This window comes from Arachis ipaensis, chromosome B1 (assembly GCF_059453495.1).
Source record: "Arachis ipaensis isolate K30076 ecotype BB chromosome B1, ASM5945349v1, whole genome shotgun sequence".
In the NCBI taxonomy this organism is placed as follows: domain Eukaryota; kingdom Viridiplantae; phylum Streptophyta; class Magnoliopsida; order Fabales; family Fabaceae; genus Arachis; species Arachis ipaensis.
Window position 1 is genome coordinate 17,636,289 of NC_142436.1, and position 12,383 is coordinate 17,648,671.

Sequence of the window (12,383 nt, forward strand, 5' to 3'; positions counted from 1 at the left end):
CATACAACACGATGAAGTCATCAACACAATCGTCAGGTGGAAGCTCACCAAACAACTCTTCAAACCACTTCCATGCAGACTTTCTCCCCTCCATCGACTGCTCAAAGTCACTGAGACATCCACTAACTGAAAATCCATCAATAGGGAGGTCGAATTGATATGCGACATCCTGTAAAGTGACCGTGCACTCCCTAACTGGCATATAAAACGTGTGAGTTTCGAGACGCTATCGCTCCATAAATGCACTAATCAGTGGCTCATCAAGCTTAAACCAATAATCATTCAGCCTTGCAACATGTAGTAATCCGACACTATCTAGGTACGGCATTATGCGATCATATAATATCATCTTCTGTTGTCGACGAATGCTCTTTACACATTGGGTTGGCTGATAAAACAACAATATACAGTCCCAACTCAACAATGCATCATAATAACAAAACCATATATTAATAGTGAAATCCACCCCTAAACCCCACAACAATCACTATATTCATAAGCATTGTAACCCTAACCACAATATTCCTAAGCATTTTAACCCTAAAATACTAGCAAATATCTAAATTACAAACTATATAGATTATATTAAGATAACTCCATATGTTACTGTCATCAACTATATAGATTGTAAACAAGTTTGACAACTGACCTCTTTGTTGATAAATCTCACAATGTGTACAATTCCGTTTAATCGGTACATGTCTCCTTCGTTCCTCGCCATGCTTAACAAAAACTATTATGGCCCCACCGTGCACTTCCCCCCTATGCCACCTACAGACACTTCAACCGCCACTGTTGGAAGATGTCGTCACCGTCCTCCACAACCCTGTTGGTCGTGGCACCGCCGTTGACCTAGGGGCTTCTTCTTCCTCCTCTGTCGTTGACCGCCTTCTTTCCTAACTCTCCTCCTCTCCAAGAGCTTCCTCACCGTCAATGGAGTAACTCTTTGTAACATAACTTGTGGGAAGGAATTCAGGAGTTCTTTGTATTCATAACTCGTGCTAAGGTATTGAGAATAGGTAGTAGCACGTAAATCGTGCTAGGGTGTTGTGAGGTAGAATTTTGCACATAAATCGTGTTAGGGTGTTGTGGTATAGGGATTTTCACATAAATCGTGCTATCCTAGGGTGAGTTAGGCTAAAAACACATAACTCATGCTATCCTGGCATGAGTTATGTTCAATTTGCAAAGCACATTGTCCTGCCACGATTTATGTGTTATTGTTGAAGGAGTTTCATGTATAAATCGTACTAGAATGTGGTGATTAACATATTATCTAACACATAATACCCTAACACGATTTATATATTAATAAATTTAAGACATTCACATTTTAAAATTTCATTTAGAAAATTTATTGTTTTTTTTATTTTATTTAAATAAAAAAAGCCTCTCTTATCACTGTAAAAACAATAATTTGTATTCTATATTATGATATTTTCTTCTTCATTCTTGGAAAGACTGTTTTCTCTTTTTATTCATCAAAATCTAAAATAAATAGGACCCTAATTTGATCTTCTCTATTTTATACTTAGTCATTTAATTTATAATTTAATTCATTACCTGATACTTCTGTATTCTGCATCAAGCATTGCAACCGAATAAATAACCCAATAAGTTATTAGGAAAAAACAAAGTTGCTACTTGTTAAGATATTGGTCCGATTTAGATAAATAATTTAAATAATTTTTTTTTTATAAAAATTTAAAATATAAATTTTTTTATTAATAGCAGCTTATAAATAAATTATTTTGTGTTTAGATTTTAGTTATAGAAATACTTACTTTAAAATTATAGTGTTTAGATAAATGACTCAAAAAAATAACTTTTTTTTTTTACACAAGAGAATGGATATTAAAATAACGATAATAACAAATACCTTTCAATATTAAATGTTAATTTTACATAATCTAATTATTAGGATTATAATCGATTAGACAATTAATTCTTTATTTGCTCTCTTATTAGTTTCATTTTTCTAACTCTTTCAACATTCGGTTCTCCCCTAAAACTCCTTCCTCCTTTATTGGAGTCAAGAACTTGCAGTAACAATTATAAAAAAATAGCAAGCTATATAAAAATAAAACCACATGCGACAAAATAGAATTAAAACTGGGATTCCATACCAAACAAATGTTAAATACAAATTTAATAATAAAAATAGAATGGTAGAATAATAAAAAAAAATCTAGAAAGGACATATATAGCCGGTGGTTTAGATGGAATATTATGTGAAAATAACGGTGGAGAATCAGTACTTCTAACAAATGAAACATTGCATGAAAATAGTGGTAGAAGGCTAATACTTCTAGCAGATAAAACATTGTGTGAAAATAATAGTAAAAAGTAAAAAGCTAATATTTCTAACAGAAATAGAAATAACTTTTGAAATGGAGAAAAGTCATATCTTTCTACTTTTCTAAACATATTGAATTAACTTCTCAAAAATTAAAAGCATTTCTCAAAAAATGATACCATCTTTGACGAAATGTATAGGTTCAGTAGTGAAAATTTTGTTCTCTTTGTGTCATTGTTAGCTATCTATTAATTAAATTCCTTTTTTGTGGAAAGGACTGGGAGAAAACAAAAATCAGTAAATTAAAAAATATCTTACATTTACTTTTTTTTTCTAGCACAATAAAGATATTTAATCTATGATAATTCGCTTCTTGATAGGAATTTTGTTAAACTAAGTTTTGATGGTAACAATTAAATTTCAAAATAAATTACGAAAAAAGATTAAAATAAAAACTAAACAGTATAAAAAAATAAATAAGTATCATAAATAATAATTTAATTGTTTCATAAACAATGGTAATTTCTCATACAATACTACTATGTTTTGAGTAATTTTCAAATGATATGTAGTGTGGTTTAGACATTATTTTTTCAAAAAGCTCCATTTAGCGTTAATGCAATAAACATTTCAATTTATCTGTAAGCACTTGAGCACCTAAATTAGGGTTGAATAAAATTCGAAATTGATTGTTTTATTATCCATCAAAACTTATAATTTAGCAAGCTACATAAAGTTGACCATTTCCTTTTAAAGAGATAGTTGCAGCTGCATTTTTTTATGCAACGTGGTTAGGGGCAATATTTGATATTATTATTAGTTTCCAGAAGGATTTTATGGCCAAATGAACGTCTTAAGAAACCTGCATCTCAACGTATAGCTTCCTAAAACCAAGAACAGAACCCCTAAAGGCTAAAAGTCCCAGTCTCCCAAATGAAATCATTACAAGCCTTTGCATTATGTACTTTCCCTGTGAACTATCGAATTTACCAAAAAACTCCCACCACAAGTAGTCTAAAAAAACTGTGCAGACTAATAAGGATGATAGGACACAACGCATACAGAGTGACAGAAAATTTGTCTCCTTTCTTTCCGCCTCCACTTAGAACGACAAAATTGGCAGTGTTGTACCTGTTTTTAACTTCAAACACATTTTTAACGACTATCGTGTATATAAAAAAATTAGCTATTCATATAAAATATATATTAAAATAAAAAATACATATTAAAAATAAGTTAAATAATATATACTTATACACAAAAATACTATGGTTACTTTTTTATTTGCACATAACATTATTGTATCTCTATTTGTGTCTCATGTTCCAACTACCGAGCAGAATCTTAGTTACTGATGCAAAATTAACCTGAAACTGAAATCATAGGGCATGATTTGTACTAGGTGTGAGAGAGACTCTGTACCCTTTCTTTGGAGGCATTCAACTGCTTGTTTCCTTGTTTCATGAGGCAGTTGGAGGCAGACCCAATCCAATAGGGAATCCAAGTCTTTTGCAAAGTCAAGGGAATACCAGTCAAGCAACTTTGGAATTATCAACTTGTTCCCCTTTGTGATGCCAACTGCCGCCTGTAAATACTCTCTCTTTGCTGCTTCTAACTCTTCATCAACTTTTGATGCTGTGTAAACCCTCACCTGAAGGAATAAATTTGTATTATCACTAGCGGTTTAACACACATTAACATATGTTTTAAACAGTTTTTTTTTTTTTCTATTATTGATATATAGAATAATATATATTTAGTTTAGTGAGCGAGAAAAGGTGAGACCATGTCAGAAATCAGAATTGCTCTTGAAAATAGAGGGTGCATTTTGTTGGATTCAAATCCGACCCGAATACTTCACTATTTTTAAAAGTCAAATCCGACTCTAAACAATTCGAAATATACCGAATTAATGTGAAGTATATATAATTTTATAAATTTTATACAGCAAATTAATAAAATATAATCTTTAGAGATTAAATTTAATAAATATTATATATAAATCATTTAAAGATAACATAATATTATATAATATAAAAAATATCAATTAAAGTATAATAATATATAATATTTTATCATTAATTTTATTATAAAATATATATTTTAGTTATATAATATGACTTTGGTTAGGGTTGGGTTGACCCGACACATAACCCAAATTTGACATTAAAAAACATGGATAAAAATAATAAGAAAATCCAAATCTAACAAAATATATTTTGAATGAGGACGGATCTTGCATGCCCCTACTTGAATTTGGTTGTCCAAAATCCAAATAGCTTGTTCTCACAGTCATTCGGATAATTTTCAACTTTAAACTTTCATCCTAACTTGATTTAAGAAAGAATAATGATAAATGATAAGAGAGCATACCGCAGGTGAAGACCAGCTTCCACAGGATAGTGCAAATGTCACTAATGGCTCACACCATTCCAGGCCGAATATGCTTCGTGCTTTTACCTCATCGTTTTTTCCCGCTTTGGGGCATGTCTGTAACAAGCCAAGGTGAGAAAGTTACGGATTTAATTTCTATAGCATTGTCCTTTATATATCACATCAAAAAGCAGAAGAGAAGATATTAGATTATTGCACTTACAAACTTCAGGTGATATGGCAATCTCAATATGAAGTGTTCTATTGTAATTGCATTGAGCAACTGGCCTCCCACTGTTATTGTTGCCTGGCATAAGCATTTCCATGTGTTATGAATATTCTTTCATTTTAACCGGAACCACAAGAAAAATTATAACATTTCATTTTAGTCCTAACTCCTAAGTAAATCATCGTTTTTGTCCTCAAAATAGTGAAAACTCATATGCACTTCTTTATGTAAAGTTGATAGTTAAGAACTATTATATTATAAACATATCAAATCATCTAACTGCTTCATGTAAAAGAGCCAATCTTGGGTATCACCATATAGATATCAAACTTACAACGACTATTTTGTCTATGGACTAATCTTTTTAAGATCAAAATAGTGGTTGACTCTTAGCATGGTTGATCAAACCAGTAGTTCGTTCCAATCAAATGAAATGCAAATAAGATGGAGTTTATTCTGCCATTTATCAGGATTTAAAATAAGTGAATTTGTCTCTCTCCATTCAAAATGGTGACAGATTAGTATGTCTAAGATTTTTATGATGAGATGAATTTTTCTGATAAAGAACCAGCGATATGAATTTATTCGGTGAGAAACGAATTTGTAACTTTTAAATTAAATCCTGAGAAACTATTTTGTTTCTATACTTGTAGTCAAGAATGAGAATATAGCTTTCCTTCCACAAGAATAAATATGTGTAGAAAAGATTGAGCCAGATCACTGTACCTTCTGCATTAGTGCTACAACCATTTCAGGACTCTCAGGTATTCCATGCTCTAAATATGCCTACAATATTGAAAACAAAAGGCATTTTCGGTACTGAGGATTTGTGACAAGCAAACAAAGGTGACATCTCTACAGTCTTTACCACAATAATGGGGATAGTAAATTAGGGACTTAAAAAAGAAAGGCTACTTACATTGAGCATGCAGGAATTATAAATGTTTATCCAGAATGCAAGTTTTTCCTGATGAGAAAGACCCTTCAAATTCAGAGAGGCAAGCCTCCCAAGCAGGGACCTGATCATGTAGGGAAAGATTAGAATATTAGATAGATACTCCGGTCGCAATAACTGTCTAGTTTTAATTATGCATACATATTCAGGATAATCAGGAAATGATAGATAGATAGATAGATAGATAGATAGATAGTAACTTGCAACATCAACTTTACTTACTTTAATCTATGGGTACTTGTTGTTCTGCTGAGATCAACAGAGCCTTTAACCTCACAAAATTTTTGTATGGACCAACATCTGTTGTTTTGGATTCCGAACAGATACCATAAGGATCACACAACTGATCTTTTTCCTTGCTGCTTTCCCTGTCAGAGTATGGTGGCGTTCTCGGCTCCATCAAAAAGTCATTGGATGTTCCGATTAAAAATATGCTACACAAGCACTTAACAGTATCCTCTGAAATTCTGTTAGGGGTGCTATCAACTTCTACCACCTTATCATCTGAAGACGAAGTTGATGAACTCTGTGCCATTTCTTGATCTGCTAATCTCCAATCCAGCTGGCAAGCCAAAGAAGCAGTTGTCTAAGCAACATGAAAATCATATACAATATTCATTTGAAAATCAGCTTGTTTAGGTTCAAAACAACTTATAGACAAATGATTCCTAGAGAAGTCATTTATAAAGAATACTCACTCATTGTCCAATTTTAATTACGCATATGGATTACAAAATGATTAAAAACATCTCCAATTTAGATGGCTTAAATTGATTGTACGAAATTATGCTAATTAACTATTCTTAGATTATGTTAACTCTCTCACAACATACTCTTTCCCCATTTCTTCCTTATCAGTAGGGAAAAATGAAAAAGTTAACGAATGCTGCTTAACTTTCTGAATAAACACATTTTTTAAAAGACTGATAATTATATTGGACAATTACGTTTATTATCTCATCTGTTCTAAACTATCTATCACACTTGCGATGGAATGAATGGAGTTACGGATAAAAAAAATATAAGAAGAAGGAAAGAAAGCAAAGGAGTTTACCTGTAACTTGAAGTGATCCATGCACTTTTCAGCTGATTCTTGTTTCAGTGGAGATTTCTTCATAGGGATATTGACTTTGGCAGTTTTCTTTTCCGGTGATTGCTTATCCTTAACCAAGTTACTAAACAATCTATTCTCTTTTCCTTTTCCCTCTTCTGGAATAGATGAAAATGACTCTTGTTTTCTGTGAAACTGCCTCCCATTGACTAGCTTCCCTGTGTGATCGGTCGCAACGTCAGAGGAAAACAGCTTCCTGCTGGAAGCACTTCTGGCAAGAGAAGGCTGAGGCCTTCCCATTGTCATCGAATGAAACTCGCTCTGCGAAAATGACTTGGATCTTTGATGTTTTGAGATTCTTGCTGTGTTTTGCTCAATAGAGTCGTTCATATTTTCTGCATTTCTCTTGGAGGAAATGTAAACAGCTTCTTGATATAAACCTTGTCTGAAATTCACAACCTGTTCTTCGAGCCGAACCACCTCCTCCTCCAACACTGCTACTTCAGCCAGAAGCTCTAATGTCTAAATTAACACATACAAAAGAGTCCTAATTACTTTACCATCTATCATGTAAGATACTTCCTTTGTTCCATAACATCTGTTACTTTGAGAATTTGATCCGTCCATAACTCAAATTTATATCTAGATGCATTAAGATGATCAAATTTCCAAAGTGACAACATTGTGGAACTGAGGAAATAGAATAACCATAATATAATAAAACTCCACTATGATTCAGATGCATTATCTCATTGTATGAAACACTTCAATCAATGTATGACTGAATCTCTATTGTCTTTAAGTTTCACATATAAACAGTCCTATTACTTTCACATGCATCATATATGATCATGCCTAATGTTTGCATTCGAATACACACTTACAAACACATATTAGCTATACGTCATTTGTGAGAAGAAGAAGAAGAATTGGGGTGTGTGTGTGTGTTTGAATGGGAGCAAAGTGAACTAACCAATTTATAGAGTGAATTGAGACTGTTAGATGACTCGTTTAAACTGCAACGAGATATCTAACAAAATGTAACTCTTTTATATAAAAAAATTCATGATATCTGTCCCTTTAGAAATTCAATTTGTGTAGTGGTAAACGGACTAAGCTGGAGGATGATAATACAAATGAACTCGTGTATGATTTGGACACAACGATTTCAATAACTGAAATAGTTGGATCAATGAAGATATAGAGATACTAACATATGGAGGAAGATAAGGAGGAAGACGAGGTAATGCACCCAATGGTCTTGTAAATGCTCTTTCTAGGGCTCTATGAACATTCTCTTCATGCTGGAGCTTCCTCTTCAACTTGTCTAACTGAAAATTGAGAAAAGCAATTCATTCTTTCATGGAACTGAGATGAAAGAATGAACAAAAATTAAAACAAAGATTATATTATAGTATATGATATGATGAGGAAGATTGAAATACATCTTGTATCAGAGCCATTTTCCTTTCTCGATTAGATCGACGAACATTTTTCGCGGCTTTCTGAGAAGCCATTGTTCTGCTGCTCCCTCTAATAGTATTTTCCATCTTGTTCTGCTTTCACACATTTCACAAATAAACAAATCTATAAGCGAGAAAATTAGAAAATAAAAAATAAAAAGGAGAAAGAAAATAAAGAGCAGAACTATTCGTTTCTTGAGGGGAGTTAAAGAACCGAATTTTTCAGATTTGGGTGAAAAGTGCACAACTTTTTCTGAGTTAAGCAAAATCAAAATTCCATTCTTGCGATTAAGTTAAGGCTTTGGAATATCAAGCTTTTGCTTTTCAACTATTCAGAAACATTTGAAAAAAAATAGAAAATAAAGAATCTAGAAGACGAAGAAGAAATTACTTTGGAAGCATTTAAAGGTGCTTTCATGGAGTGAAGACTGGTGCGTGCTCTGGTATTCATATTTTACTTCTCCACTTTCCCGGAAAACGAGAAAGACAATATATGTAACAATGGAATATCTGAAACCACTGCTTCAGTTTATATAGCTTAAGAAGAAAACATGTTCAAAAAATTGAAAGAAGGAGAAGAAGAAAGGATAGGAAGGGAAGTAACGAAGGTTTTCTATATACAGAGCGGGAAAATTGAAAGAACCTGAAACACAAAACAAATAAAAATGACAGCTTCTGCAGCCAAAGGTTTTTTTTTTCTTTTACTAATTTGTTTGTTTATTTATTTAATTGAATATTATATATATTGTTATAATAGCGAGAGGTCTCGGAGAGAGTGAAAGACAGAAGGAAAAGACGAAAGGTGCAGAAGAAGGAAGGAAAACGACGAAGGCAAGGCAGTTGTCAAAGCTTCTTTCTTTGCCTCGTCTAACATAAACCAGTTGTGTTTTGCGTTCCACACTAATTCAATCACAAATAGACAACTTCATATATTCAACTAAAGTTTGACCGTAAAATAAGATTAAGTATTAAGGAAAATATTAGGGATTTTTTTTGCGACTAAAAATATTAGAGATTAATATTTTTTATTAATATTAATTAACATTTTTATTAATATTTTATTTTTATATTATTAAAATTGAGATTTAGAACAATTCTAATAAAATATTTTTGAAATATGCTTTTGATACTAATAAAAAATAAATTTATTTAGAATTAAAATTTGCATTAGAATGAATAGATGAAATGAAACCACTTACTTTAAAAAAATAATATTACTTCAATAAAAGATTAATATAATTTTGTTATTTGTATAATTATTTTAATAGAATAATTAAAAATAATATAAAATTTAGAAAAAAAAGATAAATAGGTCCCTGACCTTTTGTCATGCAGACATTTTCGTTTTTCACCATTGAAAAATATTTTTAAGTCTTTGACCTTCACAAAACTTAGACGAATCAGTCCTTAACGGAGGCATTTGGATGGATCAGTCCCTGACGGAGGCATTTGGAAGGAGGGACTGATCCGTCCAAATTTTGTGAAGGTTAGAGACTTAAAAGTATTTTTCAATGGTTAAGGACAAAAAAATCTGCGGGACAAAAGGTCAGGAGCTATTTGTCATTTTTTCTAAAATTTACGTTGAAGTGAGACTAAAGATTAGAGTAATAAAATTTTATATTTAATATCAAAATTATTATTATAATATATAGTTTCACAAATATTGATGTGTTATTTTGTGAGATAAAAAAATTAAAATAAAAATTAATATCATAGTTGCTCTTAAAATTTATGATATAGAATTTAATACTCAAAATTTAGAGTATGACTAAATATTGAAAAAAAATAAATAAATTTTGTTGATAGTCTAACATTGTCCAAAAAATAATGAATGTCTTTATCTTTTAATGATTGTGGCAAGTTTAAAAAGCACCTTTTATATATTATTAATTTTTATTTTTAATGTTTGAATTAAGCTTTAATTAACTCATGTATTAATAATATTTGGTTTTGAATTATTTTTGTACCTTATATTTAGTTTATATTTTAAAATCAAATTGTTATAATAGACGCAATTAACGTGTATGAGTAGAATTAAAATATATTTAAAAATTTAATTTTGATGTATAAAATAATATTTATATATATGTCACATCAGTAAAAATAATTATTTTTTATATTAATCTCGTAAATAGTTATCTAAAAAAACGGATGTAATTATACAATTGTGTAAAATATTTTATACTATTAGTATATTAAAATTAAACTTTATATTTAAAATATTATAAATAAAATTGATATAAATTTAATATTATATATATTTAAAAAAAAATTGGAAGACAAAAACACACTTAAAAGAAAAAAAAAAACTGAAAAGAAAATAAAACTGAAATTTGTGAACGATACTTTTCTGCTTCTATGATGCATTCGTGCAAGTAGTGGTCATTATTAGTTATCTGGCTGCCTAAAATAAAGGCATGCGTACAATACAGTCAATACTAGAGTCTATAAATTAATATTTGGAATTCGGACCTTTAAATATAGGTATCTATATAATCATAGACTATAATTTAATTGATAAGTAAAAATAAGGTATCCAAAACTGAAACACTAAATTAGATTTACTGATATTATTTTTCTATATTTTATCATTAGGTAGAAATTTAGGTGCAATCAACTTCATATAAAGTTAATAATTAAAAATTATTAGATAAAAATTTAATTAAATAAATTAAATTATTTAATCATTCTCAACTATCAATTTTACATAAAATTAACTACACTTGTATTTTTTCTTTTATCAATCACAAGTTTCACCACCATTAAGAACATGACTATACTCTGAATAATGAATTTACTCTTGCCATTATAAATAATTATCTAAACTAAAACAAAAAAATATATAAACCAACAAAAAAAATTAATAACAAATTTAATTTTAATACACTAACAGTATATATAAATATTTTATATAATCAGTTTAATTATATTAATTTTTTTAAATAAATATTCAAATAGACATAGTCAATATAAAGAGTAATTATTTTGGCTAACATAATATTATTTATATAATTAGATATACATATAAATTATTTATACTAAAATATATTAAAATTAAATTCTAGAAAATTATGTAAACAAACAAATTATTTTTAAAAGAAAACTTCAGTTAATATTACACTTATTTTCTTTTTTAAAATTATATTATTATTATTATTATTATTATTATTATTATTATTATTATTATTATTATTATTATTATTATTATAGGTAATTAAAGGTTAAAAAACATTAATTTAATACCACCAAATATTATAAATTAGACAAATATTTTCTGAATTATTATGAAACGGTGGGATTATTTAGTCACTTTTTGCTAGAATTAATTATATCATGATTTAAAGTTTTTTTAGGTTATCATTATTACTCTTTACTGTTGGACGTATACTTTGTCTTTCGCATGCTTACTCGTGCACACTTATGCATGAATTATTTTATATCAATAATATTAGAAAGATAAAAAAAAAAGGTCAGAATTTATTTTATTTAATGTATAAATATTAAAGAAAATAAATTTAGACGATTTTTTATTAATTTTTTTAGTTATCAAACGTTTTTACTTTTATATATACTATAATAATTGATCATTTAAAAAAAAAAAAAAAGAGACAATAAAAAATTCATTTAAATTAATTTAAAATTATTTTATTTTGTATATATATTTTAAGTATTGTTTAACTTATTTTGTATTTTTATGTTTTATTAAAATAATTATATAATATTAAATATAATAAATATATAATTATAAATATTATATGTATAAAGTAATAAATAATAACTTATAAAATAATTTGAATTATTGTATCCGTATCAACACTAATAATTTTATTTCGGTAATTAATTTCATCAAAACTTCTAATGCATCATGGTTTTATTCTAAACCTGTTAAACTTTAATGATGTGAGTATTAAAATTATAAAATTTATATTATTCCGCTTTTGTTTGCTGTTTAGGGATTTATATATCAAGTAAAATTATTTATGTAGAACAATATAAATTTCATGTATTTATTCTTT

General features: G+C 29.0%; 1 protein-coding gene across 2 annotated transcripts; it reads right to left on the bottom strand.

Moving 5' to 3' along the window:
- Positions 1 to 3,468: 3,468 nt before the first annotated feature.
- On the bottom strand, positions 3,469 to 9,024 carry LOC107626526 (uncharacterized). Of its 2 annotated transcripts, none has more exons than XM_088501161.1 (10): positions 8,759 to 9,024; positions 8,350 to 8,460; positions 8,119 to 8,235; positions 6,908 to 7,426; positions 6,076 to 6,415; positions 5,818 to 5,917; positions 5,625 to 5,684; positions 4,893 to 4,976; positions 4,670 to 4,786; positions 3,469 to 3,947 (listed from the first exon to the last, which is right to left on the bottom strand). In XM_088501161.1, exons 6-10 carry the CDS (start codon positions 5,824 to 5,826, stop codon positions 3,645 to 3,647), a joined length of 573 nt encoding a protein of 190 aa, XP_088357287.1. In that variant the 5' UTR covers positions 5,827 to 5,917; positions 6,076 to 6,415; positions 6,908 to 7,426; positions 8,119 to 8,235; positions 8,350 to 8,460; positions 8,759 to 9,024; the 3' UTR covers positions 3,469 to 3,644. The 2 variants fall into 2 exon arrangements, with proteins under 2 accessions (XP_088357287.1, XP_088357288.1); XM_088501162.1 differs by having other exon boundaries at positions 3,486 to 3,947; positions 5,818 to 5,955; positions 6,092 to 6,415.
- Between the last annotated feature and the right edge of the window lie 3,359 nt (positions 9,025 to 12,383).

Excerpts from the sequence above, each read along its gene's own strand:
- LOC107626526 (XM_088501162.1), bottom strand. The coding sequence starts at position 8,818 with ATGAATACCAGAGCACGCACCAGTCTTCACTCCATGAAAGCACCTTTA. Across the intron at positions 7,427-8,118 it reads CTCCTTATCTTCCTCCATAT|ACATTAGAGCTTCTGGCTGA; the intron begins GTTAGTATCTCT and ends GTGTTAATTTAG. Across the intron at positions 3,948-4,669 it reads GAAGCTGGTCTTCACCTGCG|GTGAGGGTTTACACAGCATC; the intron begins GTATGCTCTCTT and ends TTATTCCTTCAG.